The 16726-nt window shown below is 44.2% G+C and overlaps 1 protein-coding gene across 2 annotated transcripts in view; it reads left to right on the forward strand.

Moving 5' to 3' along the window:
• Window positions 1-4762, forward strand: part of LOC143765034 (uncharacterized) — a 67591-nt gene extending 62829 nt beyond the window's left edge. For both annotated transcript variants that reach the window (XM_077251272.1, XM_077251273.1), the window contains exon 7: window positions 1173-4762. In XM_077251272.1, the coding sequence (XP_077107387.1) occupies window positions 1173-2332 (1160 nt within the window). In that variant the 3' untranslated portion in view covers window positions 2333-4762. The remainder of the gene's footprint in view (window positions 1-1172) is intronic.
• The last annotated feature ends 11964 nt before the right edge of the window (window positions 4763-16726 follow it).

Consider the following 16726-nt stretch of genomic DNA (forward strand, 5'->3'; position numbering starts at 1 on the left):
TGAAAAAAAAAAAGTTTAAATCACCCCTCTTTCACCCCATTCAAAATAAAACAAAATAAAAAAAAAAATCAAACCTACACATATTTGGTATCGCCGCATTCAGAATCGCCCGATCTATCAATTTAAAAAAAAAAAGATTAACCTGATCGCTAAATTGGCGTAGCGAGAAAAAAAATTGAAATGCCGGAATTAAGTTTTTTTTTGGTTGCCGCGACATTGCATTAAAATGCAGTAACAAGCGATCAAAAGAACCTATCTGCACCAAAATGGTATCATTAAAAACGTCAGCTCGGCATGCAAAAAATAAGCCCTCATCCAACCCCAGATCACAAAAAAATGGGAGACACTACGGGTATCGGAAAATTGCGCAATTTTTATTTATTTTTTTTTTAGCAAAGTTTGTAATTTTTTTTTTACCACTTAGACACTAAACATGTCTAGGTTATTTTTTATCTATCAACTCCTAGTGACCTGGAGAATCAAAATGGCAGGTCAGTTTTAGCATTTAGTGAACCTAGCAAAAAAGTCAAACAAAACAAGTGTGGGATTGCACTTTTTTTGCAATTTCACCGCACTTGGAATTTTTTTTCCGTTTTCTAGTACACGGCATGCGAAAACTAATGATATAATTCATTAGTTCAACTTGTCCCTCATAAAATAAGCCCTCACATGGCCATATTGACGGAAAAATAAAAAAAGTTATGGCTCTGGGAAGGAGGGGAGCGAAAAACGGAAATGCAAAACTGAAAAAAGCTGGGGTCATGAAGGGGTTAAAGGCAATTTGTCAGCAAAGAATGACTGTTCAAACCAAGAACAGATGCTCTGTGCACCCTTGGCATAGCTAAATAGTTCAGTTTACCTTTCCACCTACTTGTTTTCTGTCTACATCCACCCTCTTGTTTGATTGACAGCTTTGGCTTTATAAAGGCAGAGATACACATATTGCAGATGCTATTACTTTTATGGGGATGAGACGTCCATTTTCAAGTAGATCTTGATCTTATGGATAAGTTAAACTGTTATTGTTTTTGTAAAGAAATGTATCTCCCTAGATGTGTAGCTGAGACTTTAAAGGCACTTTGTCAGCACATGACTGTTCGGGTGCAACCTTGGCGTGGCCAAACATTTAACTGCACCTTACCACCTACTTGTGTTTCATCTTTTGCAATTAGGTACTCACAGAGATACGTCAGATGAGCAGCTCTTGTCTTCGGATTGTAAAAGTGAAGATAATGAATTTTCACAAGATTCTACAGAAGAAAACTCAATTACACCTCAAGTCTTGGACACTACAGATCAGTCTCCTGATTTATCACATTATGAGCAACATTCTTCTGATAAGTCATTTACTGACACTCAAGGTGCAGATCATAGTATGGACAAAATCTACACGTGTTCTGAATGTGGTAAATGTTTTACAACAAAACTTTTCTTGCTCCGACATCAGAAAACTCACTCAAAAAAGATTCTGTTTTCATGCTCTGACTGTGGAAAATGCTTTGTACATAAATCGGAACGCACTCGGCATGAAAGAATTCATACCGGAGAGAAGCCTTTTTCATGCTTTGACTGTGGGAAAAGTTTTCCCCACAAATCGGAACTTGTTCGACATGAGAGAATTCACACAGGTGAGAAGCCATTTTCATGCTCTGACTGTGGGAAGAGTTTCAGGCAGAAATCTGACTTTCTGAAGCATCAGAGAATTCACACTGGTGAAAAGCCGTTTTCATGTACAGAGTGTGGGAAATATTTTACACAAAAGTCAAATCTTGTCGAACACCAGAAAATTCACACTGGTGAGAAACCATTTGCATGTTCAATTTGTATGAAAAGTTTTGCAAGGAAAGCAGAACTTGGTAAACATCTGAGAATCCACACAGGAGAGAAGCCCTTTTTATGTTCTCAGTGCGGGAAACGCTTTACACACAAATCAGAACACATACGACATGAACGAATTCACAAGGGGGAGAAGCCATTTTCATGTTTTGAATGTGGATACAGCTTTGCAATGAAATCTGAATTGGTTAAACATCAGAGAATCCATACAGGGGAGAAGCCGTTCTCTTGTCCAGATTGTGGGAAATGTTTTACTCAAAAGTCTACTCTTGTCACTCATCAAAGAACACATACAGGAGAGAGGCCATTCATGTGTTTGGAGTGCGGGAAGGGGTTTACCCAGAAATCGGATCTTGGAAAACATCTAAGAATACACACGGGGGAGAAGCCGTTTACTTGCTCTGAATGTGGGAGATGTTTTGCAAGGAAGCCTGAACTTCTCACCCATGAGAGAAGTCATAAATATGAGAGCACTAGCACAGTGTTAGATAAATAGGCATTCTGAAATTTACTATCTATTACTCTTAGACGAGCAATTTTCATATATTGAATGTTGTAGTTCTTCTGGTTCTTCTGTTTTAGTGTCCCTCCCCACCACTATATTTATCTTTCTAGAAAGAAACATATGAAAATGCACCTTCTTACATTTTTTTTTCTGTAAAATGCTTTATTTTTTAACATTGAAAACCATTAATGTAAAATACATTAATTTGAGAGCAAGATATTTTGTTTTCCCTTCATAAATGTGATTGAGATGATTCCTTCATCATAATTAAATATACCTTTGAGCTGGGAAACAATGCAAGTTTGTGTGTGACTGATCAAACCGAAAGTGAGTATTGGCAATTCATACATGTTATTACTTCACTTCCATAGATGATTTAATAGCACCAGTGACAGCTCCTGTTTTCTATATCCCTCAGGTGTCAATGTCCTGACTCAACACATTGTAGTCAATTTTCCTAAAACATGGATTATCCCATCGATTCAACTGATGCCAGCAATTTTGAAGGAAAAGTATTGTGGATTATTTCTACCTGCTCAATCTTAAATGGGTTTTCCACCAAGCTAGGCGTTCAAGTCTACAGTCACTGTATTTTACTGCAGATGTATGAATTCTCAGCGCACGCACTGATCTGTCAGGATTTTACGTTGTTTAGAGCGGGCAAGCCCTTGACCACAAGTCGCACAGCTTCGCTCAATACAAGTGAATTGAATGAGGCTGGACATGCCTACTTGGAATGTGGCCAAAAATATGCAATCACATACTTGTGATCACATTGCCACCTGCTCCTGGCAAATCTTGACCGCGCATACTGCGAGGATTCACAAGTCTGCAGTCACAAACGGTGACTGCAAATATGAACACAAGTCTGGACAACCCCTTCTAACATGATCAAAATACTTGTTTCCGTAGTTCATAATCTGCAGCTTTCCCAGGATTTTTCTGCAGTGGATTAAAGGGGTTACCTGGGACTTTAAAAAAAAAAAATTAAGGGCCTAAGAACTCACAGACCGCTCCTGCCAGTAATCCTGCAACTTCTGCTGAAAGAGCAGCTTCTTCTCTTCCGCTCTGCTCTGTTGGCTGGGCGTGACTGCCGATATCATGTTAATTGACAGTCAGCTGCTTATCAGCAAGACGTCAGTAGTCGCACCCCATCAGCAGAGCAGCCTGAAAGAGAAGAGCTGCTCAGTTGACATGAAGCATCAAAATCACTACCGGGAGCTGTCAATGACTGCCCTCAGACAGCGTGGTAGAACAGGGAAGTTGTTGGCAAATACCTGCCTGTTATTTGTTAATTTCATTGTAAAAAAAAAATAATAATCCTGGATAAACCATTTAAGTGATGTGACCAAGAGAAAAATTGTGTGAGACTATGTTTACAGTATCATATTTTCAGGCCCGGTGCTGTCAGTGGGGAAAAAAAATGACACCACACTGACAACACAAGGACCAATTGTTATTCAATTGAGCTGTTCAGATGACCTTTTATTTTACATGGTCCAAGTGTCTGTGTCGGGAAAAAAAATTATATGAGACTTGTCTATTCAAGTCTGTGTGCAAAAAAAAATCTGATCCCATATGGATCACCTGTATAGCATCCAGTTTTTACATACATATTGCTGTTCTTAACATGGGAAATTGTTTTTAGTCTTACAAATTTTACTCATTGCTGGTGTATAAAAGTTAATGCCATATGGATGACAATACAGATGAAAAATCCTTTTTTTTCTTAATGAAAATTTGACTTTTATTATATGCTCGTGTGAATTTAGCCTGAGATGTGATTATGATTACAGAGCTCTGGATGCTGGCCAAGGACAGACTGTGGAGACAGTCATGCAATACACTTGAGCCAGAAAAAATTCCATGTTATAAATCAATGCAGATTTAGAAAATCCCCAACAGTAATCAAATAAACATGAAATAAACACTACTATGCCAAAGTGTAAAACATAATGGCTCAAAGGCTTTGACAAATTATAGCTCTGTTTAACCTCAAACTTAGACATCTATATATATAATTGTCTAAGGGGTACTTACGTCTTTCTGTCGGCAACTTCCGTCACGGAAATCCCACGTCGCTGATTGGTCTCGCCAGCTGCCTGTCATGGCTGCCGCGACCAATCGGCGACGGGTACAGTCCGATTAGTCCCTCCCTACCCCCCTGCAGTCAGTGCCCGGCGCCCGCATACTCCCCTCCAGTCACCGCTCACACAGGGTTAATGCCAGCGGTAACGGACCGCGTTATGCCAAGGGTAACGCACTCCGATATCGCTGCTATTAACCCTGTGTGTCCCCAACGTTTTACTATTGATGCTGCCTATGCAGCATCAATAGTAAAAAGATCTAATGTTAAAAATAATTAAAAAAAACAAAAAACCTGCTATTCTCACCTGCCGTAGTCCGACGATGCGCGCGCGGCTGCCGCCATCTTCCGTTCCCAGAGATGCATTGCGAAATTACCCAGAAACCGCTAAGTCATCTGGGTAATTTCGCAATGCATCCTGGGAACGGAAGATGGCGGCAGCCGCGCGTGCATCGCCAGAGCTTCGCTGGATCCCAACGTGTGAGTATATCACTATTTTTCGTTTTAATTATTTTTTTTTTAACAGGGATATGGTGCCCACCGTGCTAAATACTACGTGGGCTGTGTTATATACCGCGTGGCTGCTATATACTACGTAACCAGTGTTATATACTGCGTGGGCTGTGCTATATACTACATCGCCTGTGTTACATACTGCGTGGCTGCTATATACTTCGTGGGCTGTTATATAGTACGTGGGCTGTGTTATATACTGTGCCCTATATTAACGCATTTGCAATTCTACAATATGTATGTATATAGCACAGGCCACGTAGTATTTGTCTGCTATATGCTACATGGCTCCTCTATACTACGTGGCCTGTGCTATATACTATGTGGCTGCTATATACATACATACATACATACATACATACATACATACATACATACATACATACATACATACATACATACATACATACATACATACATACATATTCTAGAATACCCGATGCGTTCGAATCGGGCCACCATCTAGTCATATTATAAATCTGTATATTACAGCGTATGAGCCCTTTAAAGGGAATCTGTAACCCCTGGACATACAGTACAGACCAAAAGTGGCCGCGCGTGCGCAGATGGAGATCGCGGCGGCCATTTTTCTGAAGCAGAGTTCGCATCTCTGCTTCAGGAAAATGGCCGCCGCGATCTTCATCTGCGCAAGCGCGGCATCCCGCGGCCATTTTCCTGAAGCCGCGGCCAGCAGAGCGCCGCTTCTGCGCACGCGCGGCCAAAGGAAGATGGGCGCCCCCACCGATCACCAATGAAATAGCACACATCGCGCTCTTTTCACTCCCCTGTGCAGTGGATTTGGGACCTTGGACATGCGCACACCACTACGCCACCAACGGAAAACTAAGCAAGATCTGGGGGAAGACACCACGCCCATCTCACCAGACCAGCCTGATTGACAGGCGAAAACGACTACTTTGGTAACGTATTTCGGCAGCATAGGTGGGGAATCGGGGTCCACAAAATACACTATTGCCATGCACAGCTCAGGCCCTATTTAACAGTATTTTTATCTCATACGGAAAAAACGGGGTGACAGGTTCCCTTTAAGTTGAAAGCCCTTGGAATAGACATCAGAGCTGAGAAAATACCACTTTGGAGGCCCTAGCCTCCTAGTGGTAATATCTCGCTGTGAGCTGTCCCATGATCTTCTGACCAAATGGCTCAAACAAGTTTAGCTGTATTTATCCTATAAGAGACAAGTAAAGTCCCCAAAAAGTTTTTTTGGAAAAAGTATAAGCAAATTTATTACAAAGTAAATCCAAGATAGGGCAAACAGAGTACAATAAAACAATCCATGGCGATGACACAGGAAATCAGTATGCGATAGATTGCCCCTTATGGAAATGTGCAAAAGCTGGTCCTCTGTCATTCATTTTTTCTCCCTTCTACCAATGTACGTGGCTTCACCTTTGTAATGTAATGCATTGGATTTACTTTTTCTCCTTTGGCATTTAAAATTGCCTGTACACAATTATTAGTTTACTCTGTTTGGGAGATAATACAATGAGCTCACTTCTCACTGCTGTTAGAGACGAACACTGTTTTATATTCTTCAATTTTTGATATATGGATCTGCAGATTTTATATGCTTTTGGTATAACATGCATGTATCAGTTTACCATTTACCTGTAACTATTGTATGGATCTGTCACATACGGATTCCCTGTGCCATCACAAATGTCTGTCTTATTGTACTCGGTTTGCCCCGTTTGATTTACTTTGTAATTAACTTGTTCGTACTTTTTCAAATAACTTTTTTAGACTTAGATTCCTAGTCTCTTATAGGTTATATACTCTATTGGAGTGTCCATTTTTATTTTCTTTTGGCCATTTACAGACACAGTCGAAACATCTTTGATACATTACGATATAATGTTTTTTTGTTTGGATGATATTGATTATAAGTTTAGCTATTATGAGAACAATGGTGTCGCACTTTTTCTCCACTGTAATGACTGACAATACACTGTGTGCAGAATTATTAGGCAAGTTGTATTTTGATCACATGATACTTATACATGTTATCCTACTCCAAGCTGTTCAGGCTTGAGAGCCAACTACCAATTAAGTAAATCAGGTGATGTGCATTTCTGTAATGAGGAGGGGTGTTGTCTAATGACATCAAAACCCTATATAAGGTGTGCTTAATTATTAGGCAACTTCCTTTCCTTTGGAAAAATGGGTCAGAAGAGAGATTTGACGGGCTCTGAAAAGTCCAAAATTGTGATATGTCTTGCAGAGGGATGCAGCAGTCTTGTAATTGCCAAACTTTTGAAGCGTGATCACCGAACAATCAAGCGTTTCATGACAAATAGCCAACAGGGTCACAAGAAGCGTGTTGGGCAAAAAAGGCGCAAAATAACTGCCCATGAATTAAGGAAAATCGTGTGAAGCTGCCAAGTTGCCATTTGCCACCAGTTTTGCCATATTTCAGAGCTGCAACGTTACTGGAGTAAGGCTAGGTTCACATTGCGTTAGGGCAATCCGTTTAGCGCTAGCGGATTGCGCTAACGCAATGTATTTGTAGAGGTCACGTTAACGTCCCCGCTCTCGCAGATCCCCGATCTGCGAGAGCGGGGAACGGACCTCGGGCGCACCGCGGATGCTGCAAGCAGCGTCCGAGGCGCGCCACAAAAGAACGGCACATCGCTAGCGCGAGCCGAAAAAGGCACGCGCTAGCGATGCGCTTCAGGCAGAAACAACATTGCTGTCAATGGGTGCGCTAACGGACCCGTTGCACGGCGTTAATTGCAACATTTTCGCTGTGCAACGCTGTCCGTTAGCGATCACCCAATAACGCAATGTGAACCTAGCCTTACAAAAAGCACAAGGTGTGCGATACTCAGGGACATGGCCAAGGTAAGGAAGGCTGAAAAACGACCACCTTTGAATAAGAAACATAAGATATTTCTTGGCCCAGTCTTGACGTTTTATCTTAAGACTGACTTTTCAAAGGTTTTATGGACTGTTGAAATGAGTGACTCTTGATGGGCCAGATGGCTGGATCAGTAAAGGGCAGAGAGCTCCACTCAGACGGCAGCAAGGTGGAGGTGGGGTACTGGTATGGGCTGGTATCATCAAAGATGAATTTGTGGGACCTTTTCGGGTTGAGGATGGAGTGAAGCTCAACTCCCAGACATACTGAAAGTTTCTGGAAGACAACTTCTTCAAGAAGTGATACAGGAAGAAGTCGGTATTGTTCAAGAAAGCATTAAGCTACTTACGGGTAGCGGCATTTTTCGGAGGCCCATGACAGCACCACGAGAGAGGGGATCCGCCCCTTTAGGAACAGGAAACCCACAGATACAAAAGGGCGGCACCTCTCCCATGCATCAGTTGGATTACAGAGCCTGAGAGGACTAACCGCAGTTAATGACAAGCAAACACAAAATTGCATACAATTAAACACAATGACTTTTAATAAAGTAATACACGTGAGAAGATAACATTCCTTCTTTAAATTATTTGGTTGATTATAAACCCAGGATGTGCAACCCCATGTGAAAAGGGAGGGAACTAAGGGTGCTGTCATGGGCCTCCGAAAAATGCCGCTACCCGTAAGTAGCTTAATGCTTTATTCGGACTCCCATGACAGCACCACGAGAGATTTACAGAGATGTAAGCCATTTTTAGGGAGGGACCACAGCCTGTAGCACCCTTAACCCGAAGGTGAGATCTGAGGAGAACCCCAAGTCTAACCTATAGTGCTTAAAGAAGGTAGAAGGGGATGACCATGTGGCCGCCTTACATATCTGGTCGACCGACACTCCAGACCTCTCTGCCCAGGATGACGCCATGGCTCGGGTGGAATGTGCCCTCAGATTCTGCGGAGCTGGACCCCCACCTGTCGTGTAAGCGAGAGAGATAGCCTCCCTAATCCATTTCGCTAATATGTATTTAGATGCTCTAGCCCCTTTCCTTGGACCTTGGTAGGACAGGAATAGTGCATTATCCTTCTTCCAATCATTAGTGACCGAGATATATTGAAGAAGGCATCTCCTGACATCTAAGGTATGGAGCTCACTTTCTTTAGGGTTAGAAGGATTAGGGATAAACGAAGGTAAAACTATCTCCTGCGATCTGTGAAACTGGGATACTACTTTTGGTAAGTAGGCTGGGTCCGGTCTAAGGATAACTCTATCCTGGAGAAATTCTATATACGGGGGAAGTCTAGAGAGTGCCTGGATGTCTCCTATCCTGCGAGCTGATGTTATAGCTACTAGGAAAGCTGTTTTGAGAGATAACATCCTGACTGAGGCTTCATTCAACGGCTCAAAAGGGGGTTTTGTCAAAGAAGAAAGGACCAGATTTAAATCCCATGGTACCATTTTGTTTCTATACAGTGGTCTAATTCTGCCGACCGCCTTAATGAACCTCGACACCCAGTAGTTACCCGCAATGTTACATGAGAATAGGGCTCCAAGTGCTGAAACTTGTACCCTTAATGTGCTTGTAGAGAGTTTTAACTCTAACCCTCTTTGCAAAAATTCCAATATTTGACGTATTGGTACCCCATCATTAATATTAAATTTTGAGGAAGTTAAGAACTTTCTCCAGGTTCTGGAGTAGATTCTTGTTGTTATCGGCTTTCTACTTCTTAAAAGGGTATCGACTAATTTAGGAGAGAAGCCTTTATTTTCTAACAATGACCGCTCAAACTCCAAGCCGTCAAATGAAGTCCCTTTACTTGTGGATGGAGTATCGGCCCCTGGGAAAGCAAATTTGGGATGTCTGGGAGTACCCAGGGATCGCCCACTGACATCATCCTGAGCCATGAAAACCAGGTTCTCCTGGGCCAAAAGGGAGCAATCAGAATGAGTCTCGCCCGATCTTCTCTGACTTTCCTCACCACTAGAGGTAGCAGGTTCAGTGGCGGGAAGGCGTAGGCCAGAGAAAAATCCCATTTTATGAGGAATGCGTCCACTGCCAGTGGATTTTCCCTGGGATTTAAGGAACAAAAGTTTTTTACTTTTTTGTTCTCCCTTGTGGCGAATAGGTCCACCACCGGTCGACCCCACAAACGGACAATCTGTCTGAAGATGTCTCCATTTAGAGACCATTCTCCTTGCTTTAGGACATTGCGGCTGAGAAAGTCCGCTTTTATGTTGTCTTTTCCTGTGATGTGCAGAGCAGTCAAAGATTGTAAATTCTCTTCTGCCACCCGGAGGAGACGATCTGTGATCTGCATCAGAGCCTCGGAGCGTGTCCCTCCTTGATGATTTATATAGGAGACTGCCACCCGGTTGTCTGAGAGGATCCTGACGTGGTGGCCCTGCAGATACATGAGGAGGTTTTTAACCGACAATTCGATTGCTAATAATTCTCTCTGATTGGAAGAGGACGTTGAGTATGGTTCCCATTGGCCTTGCACTACAATGTCATTCATGTGAGCCCCCCAACCTGAGGAGCTGGCATCCGTAGTCACAACCCGGGACACATCTATCATCCAGGGAACGCCTGCTGACAAGTTATCCCTATCCAGCCACCAATTTAGGGATTTGAGAGTCGCTGGTTCAAGCGTTATTTTTTCCTCTAATACACCCCTCAAGATCCTATCCTTAACCAAAATCTCTTTTTGGAGGGATCTAGTGTGAAAGTGTGCCCACCTTACCGCTGGAATGCACGATGTGAGGGACCCCAACAGGGACATAGCTTGCCGCAGGGTCATAGAGGGTGTATTAACTGCTTTTAGAACCTGATGCTGAATCTGAGTTAATTTATTTTCTGGAAGATAACACTGTTGTGTAGTTGAATCTAGTAATAGGCCCAGAAACTTCTGAATTTTTTGAGGCTGTAACCGAGATTTTTCAAAATTAATTATCCAGCCCAGGCGTTCCAACTTAACTCTAGTTAGCTCCAGTTGGGACAAACAGTGTTCTACAGAGTTACCTACTATGAGGAAATCATCAAGGTATGGGACAATAAGGACATTAGATTCTCGCAAGTGAGCCATCACTTCCGCCACTATTTTTGTGAATACTCTAGGGGCTGATGTTATACCGAAAGGAAGAGCCCTGTACTGAAAATGATAAACAACTCCTCCCATTAACACTGCTACCCTCAAAAACTGCTGGAAATCCACATGAATAGGTACGTGGTAATAGGCATCCTTTAAATCGACTACCACCATAAAGCAGTTTTTGAACAGTATCTTTATTGTCGAGGTGATGGACTCCATTTTAAAGGTATGCTTAATCAAATAACTGTTAAGATGTCTGAGATTTATGATGGTCCTATACGTGTTGTCGGGCTTCTGAATAAGAAACAAGGGAGAATAGAAACCTTTCCCTCTATCAGCCTCTGGAACCTGTGTAAGGACATTTTTTGAACAGAGAGACCACACCTCTTCTTCTAGAGCAGATTGTTCTAGGGGATTAGAACGCAATGGAGTCAACATAAACTTATCCCGTGGGGTATGGCAGAACTCGAGAGTAAGACCCCGAGAAATAGTATCTTGCACCCAGATACTATTCGTGATCTCTGACCATTCTGAACCAAAATGTAAAAGTCTACCCCCCACCGGGGCTCCTAGTCATTTGTCCTCCTTCTTCCTTTCTTTTGAGGAACGACGGAACATATATCCCGTACCTCGTCTACGTCTGTCATCCCACCTAGACCGATCCCTTGAAGGTGAAAAGGTACGCTTCCCTCCGCGACCGAACCTTCTTTTATTAAAGGGACGACGGTAGGACCCCAGCAGATTGGGGAACTTCTTTTTGTCATCTCCCGCCTTCTCTAGGAGTTCGTCTAAGGTGGGCCCGAATAGGTACTCCCTTTTACAAGGAATGATGCAGAGTTTTGACCTTGATTGTATATCGCCTGGCCAACATTTCAGCCAAAGAGCCCTCCTGGCCGCATTCGAGAGACCTGCTGCTCTAGCAGCCATTTTGACGGAGTCAATAGATGCATCTGATAAGAAAGCAGCCGCTTCTTGGATCAGTGGTAAGGCAGTCAAAATAGAATCCCTTGATGCACCTTCTTTTAACTGAGTCTCTAACTGTTCCAACCAGACCATCATTGATCTGGCTGTACAGGTTGAAGCCACCGCAGGCCTTAAAGAACCGGCCGCCATCTCCCAGGTACTTTTTAGAAAGGTGTCCGCTTTTCTATCAAGGGGGTCCTTAAGGGTCCCCATGTCCTCAAAGGGGAGAGAGGCCAGTTTTGCCACTTTGGCTATTGCCGCGTCCAACTTAGGGGCTTTTTCCCAGTTGGTGACTGCAGGATCATCGAATGGATATCTGCGCTTCTGCGCTGGAGGTAAGGAACCCTTTCTTTCCGTTTTTTTCCATTCTTTATTGATGAGATCCTGGATTTTCTCATTGAGCGGGAAGACTCTCCGTTTTTTCTGCTCCAACCCACTGAACATAATTTCCTCCTTGGAAAGTTGGGGTCTCGGTTCCGTTATGCCCATCGTTCCTCTGACCGCCTTAACCAGCTTATCCACTCGTTCAAGGGGTAGACAAAAGCGGGCGGTGTCCTCATCCGAGGAAGAGGATGACGCAGCTGAACCGGAAAAAACTTCCTCCTTATCCTCTTCCACTGAAGAATCGGAGAGTAACGGAGCTTTGGACTTAGAGCTCCCTCCTTGAGAAAGATCCTTTAAGGATTGTCTGACCTCCATCCTGATCATTTCCTTCAAGCTGGTGGTCATAGTAAGGGATTCCTCCGCTACCTGAGGGGGGTAAGTAAAGCAATCTAATCCCTGTAGATATAATGCTCTCCCCCTCACCCCTTTCCTGAGACCTCACCGTCTGCTGGATACAGGGCCCACATAATTTTTTAGGGCACGAATCAGGTAGGGGAACCCCGCAGATGCCACATTCCCTGTGTTTCGCCTTCCCGGCACATTTCTTCCCCTATAATGGAACATATGAGGGGAATCATGTCACTGGGTGAACTTTCACGAAGATCACTTACCAGCGCTGCCCAAAGAAAAAGTACCGGAATACGAGGGGGATTTCCACTGGCTGATGCTCCAGACCCCTGTCTGGAGGTGCTTTTGTGGCCAGACTCACTACTCCTCCTGTCGCGATCCTTCCCTTTGGGCTTCTGGGACACCTCTTGCAGCAACTGCACGTGCTCGTCCTCCATCTTCACCATATGAGGCCAGAAGCAAGGGATCACGATCCGGAGTTCCTTTTATAACCCCTCCTCCGGTCAGCAGCTGTGCCTAGCGCTCCCCTGATTACTTCTTTCGGCCTCCCCCTGGTGCAGGCGGCAAGCCCTGGGGCTCAGAACGCCGGCGACGCTATTACCGGTGGGCGCCGCCATCTTGGATTCACTGCGCATGCGCAGGACCCCGGAAACCCGGAAGTGACCGCCGACTCCTCCCCCGGCATCACCCGGGCTCCCAGCGCTTCAGTATCGGCGCACAGAGCGGCGAGGACGCCGGACAGAGCCGCATCACTCCCGGATGGCGCCCCCGAGCACCGCCGCATACCTGAGACCCCAGCCACCACAGAAGGAGGAGACCCAGGGGACATACTCACCCGGCGCTGGCCCGGAGACAGGACACCACCGGTGGCTGCTCCCTGCTGGAATGTCGCCACATGCAGCCCTGCCAGGACCATTGCAACATCTACCAGGAACCCCGCACCGGCCGAGGTAGGAGACCCCCTCGCTACCTGAGTCGGCCGGCCGGCCTGGGATCCTTTTGAAATCTGCAGGATCCCGTCCCGTTAGGAACAGGAAACCAACTGATGCATGGGAGAGGTGCCGCCCTTTTGTATCTGTGGGTTTCCTGTTCCTAAAGGGGCGGATCCCCTCTCTCGTGGTGCTGTCATGGGAGTCCGAATAAAAACATGATTTTCATGCAGGACAATGCTCCATCACATGCCTCCAACTACTCCACAGCATGGCTGGCCAGTAAAGGTCTCAAAGAAGAAAAAATAATGACATGGCCCCTTTGTTCACCTGATCTGAACCCCACAGAGAAACTGTGGTCCCTCATAAAATGTGAGCTCTACAGGGAGGGAAAACAGTACACCTCTCGGAACAGTGTCTGGGAGGCTGTGGTGGCTGCTGCACGCAATGTTAATCGTAAACAGATCAAGCAACTGAGAGAATCTATGGATGGAAGGCTGGTGAGTGTCATCATAAAGAAAGGTGGCTATATTGGTCACTAATTTTTGGGGTTTTGTTTTTGCATGTCAGAAATGTTTATTTCTAAATTTTGTGCAGTTATATTGGTTTACCTGATGAAAATAAATAAGTGAGATGGGAATATATTTGGTTTTTATTAAGTTGCCTAATTATGCACAGTAATAGTTACCTGCACAAACAGATATCCTCCTAAGATGGCCAAATCTATAAAAAAAAAAAACACTCCAACTTCCAAAAATATTAAGCTTTGATATATATGAGTCTTTTGGGTTGATTGAGAACATAGTTGTTGATCCATAATAAATAATCCTCTAAAATACTACTTGCCTAATAATTCTGCACACAGTGTAACATTAAAAATCAATGAGAAGTTTGAGTTTACAGGAAAAATGTTATGAAACTGAAATGTTATGAAATTCTTTCTTGTATAATGACTTGTATATAAAGCAAAATTTTTAAAGAATTTTAAAAAATAATAATAATTTAAGTAAACCAAACTTGAAATGTTTATTAAAACTGGAAATTTCAGAATAATTTATGAAGGAAGCAAGAACTTCCGAAAATACGATGTAAGAGGGACTCGGATACACCCTGTATGAAAGATAAAGGAGGGCCCCATACACATTCTGTTCAAATTGTCATGTAGTGGTACTCCTAGACGCATAAAGGCTATGCACGAAGTGGAAAGCCTGCAAAAATTACAAACAGGGTCATCCACACACCCTTGAAGGCATCAACTGGAGTGCCTCATTGAAATATTTTGAAAGCGTAGATGATGTGCTCTTAGACTCATAAAGGCTTTGCACGTAGAGCAAAGCCAGGAAAAGTTAAGTATGATCAGCCATAGACCCTTGAAGGCAACAACTGGCAGGCTTCATTCAAATTAGGGAATATGGTTCTTTTGTCAACCAGGTACTGCTTGACCATCTTTAAAAACATTTCCCTCCTTGTCAAAAACACCCAGGCATCAAGGCCTGGACGCTGAGAAGGTGTAATGAAATTGGGTCCAGGCCTTTGACTGTGGACTCCTCTGCCGTACCTGGTGTGTGTCTCCCTCGCCTCTGCTCCTTGGTTGAACAAGAAACCTTGCCCCTTGTCACTAGCATTGTCTGATGTGAATTATTTCAACATCTTTTTCACAATGGCCTTCTGCTATATCACCATTTAAGTAGAACTCTCCACCTCAGGAAGGAGATGCAGGGATCTCCTTGTAGTGTGGGTCTAGCAGGGTGAACAAACAGTACTATTTTATTAGCCAAGATGAATGTAATGTGATGGTCATGGGAAAGGCAGCGGTACATAAAGTCTGCCGTATGTTCCAAGGTCCCTGCAGCCAACACTTCCCCATCTCCACCATGATGACTACTCTCCATCTCTTCCTCCTCATTCCTCTCCTCAGCCCATCCACGTAGGAGAGACAAGACGAAGCTTGTGTGGGTACTGGCTTCTGTTGCAAAGCCAGGGAAAAATTATAATTATTGTTATACAGTAATCCTCTTCAGGAGTCTGCTTCTTATTCTTTTTCCTCGGAAGGCTGGAGGGGACTACCTCCACCTGCTTCCTGGATCCTGATTCCCAGTTGCCTGTGTTGTAAGTGACCCGACATTGGGTAGTACCAGAGCCTTCGACATCTAGAAATGGGTGACATCCCCGTGTCACCTGAACCATCTGCTCCTGCATAGGAGGTGGGAAGCCCCAAGGACAGTCCTATCGCAGGTGGTAACCTCATCGCTAGGAGCCTCTCCCAGGCCCGTTTGTTTTGCAAGAAGGGTTTCTCCTGCTCCCTTCTTGGATCACACCCATGGCATACCAACGATGATGCCCCTCCATTTTGAAGAACGTGACCCTGGTTCCAGTCGTCAACTCTTGCAGCTTTCGAGGCAAGTCTCCCGTTTCTACTGCCACCTAGTTGTTGAGATGTGATGACGAGTCCCCAACTATTCTATGGACCCCTTATCTCCGCTGCCGGTTGTAGGTAATGACCTCCACTCATGAGGCCAACTCTTGGACACCCTGCGGCTAGTGGGCCCACTAGCATGGCCCCAGCCCTGGTTCCGGCTCGCCTTCGAACCAGCCTAGGCACCGCAGTCCACTCACTAGTTGCTGCATCCTGGCCCTCCCATCTGCAATCTGCAAGAACCTCAGCGGTGAAGGCTGCGGCCTGGGATCGGACCTTGGTGTTTTTGGGAAAATGACCACTACTCTTGCCACCACAGCTGTCATACTAGCTTGGTCTGGATCTGATATTCCTCAGGTCGTTCCCTCAGGAGTCTCACGGGATTCTGCCATCTTTGTCGCCTCATGGCCCTGTAAGCACATTACACTGTATGGATTACTAATTCAAACCAGAAAAAAAGTAAACATTTTTTTTTGGAGTCTGCCACTGAAATGTAACAGAAAGCACATAATACTCTATGGATGACTAATTGAATCCAGAACATTTTTTTGAACGTAAATATTTTGAAAGTGTAGTTGAAGTACTCCTACTCATAAAGGTTTTGTGCAAAGTGCAAAGCCAGACAAAAAAAGTGGGTCATGCATAGCCCCTTTAAGGCACCAACTGTAGTATCTCATTCAAATATTGTGAATTAAGTGTAGTTTTTGAACTTCTAGACTCAAAAGCTCTGCACACAGTGCAAAGCCTGCCAGAAATTACAAGCAGGGTCATCCGTACACCCTTG

This window comes from Ranitomeya variabilis, chromosome 4, assembly GCF_051348905.1.
Source record: "Ranitomeya variabilis isolate aRanVar5 chromosome 4, aRanVar5.hap1, whole genome shotgun sequence".
NCBI lineage: Eukaryota > Metazoa > Chordata > Amphibia > Anura > Dendrobatidae > Ranitomeya > Ranitomeya variabilis.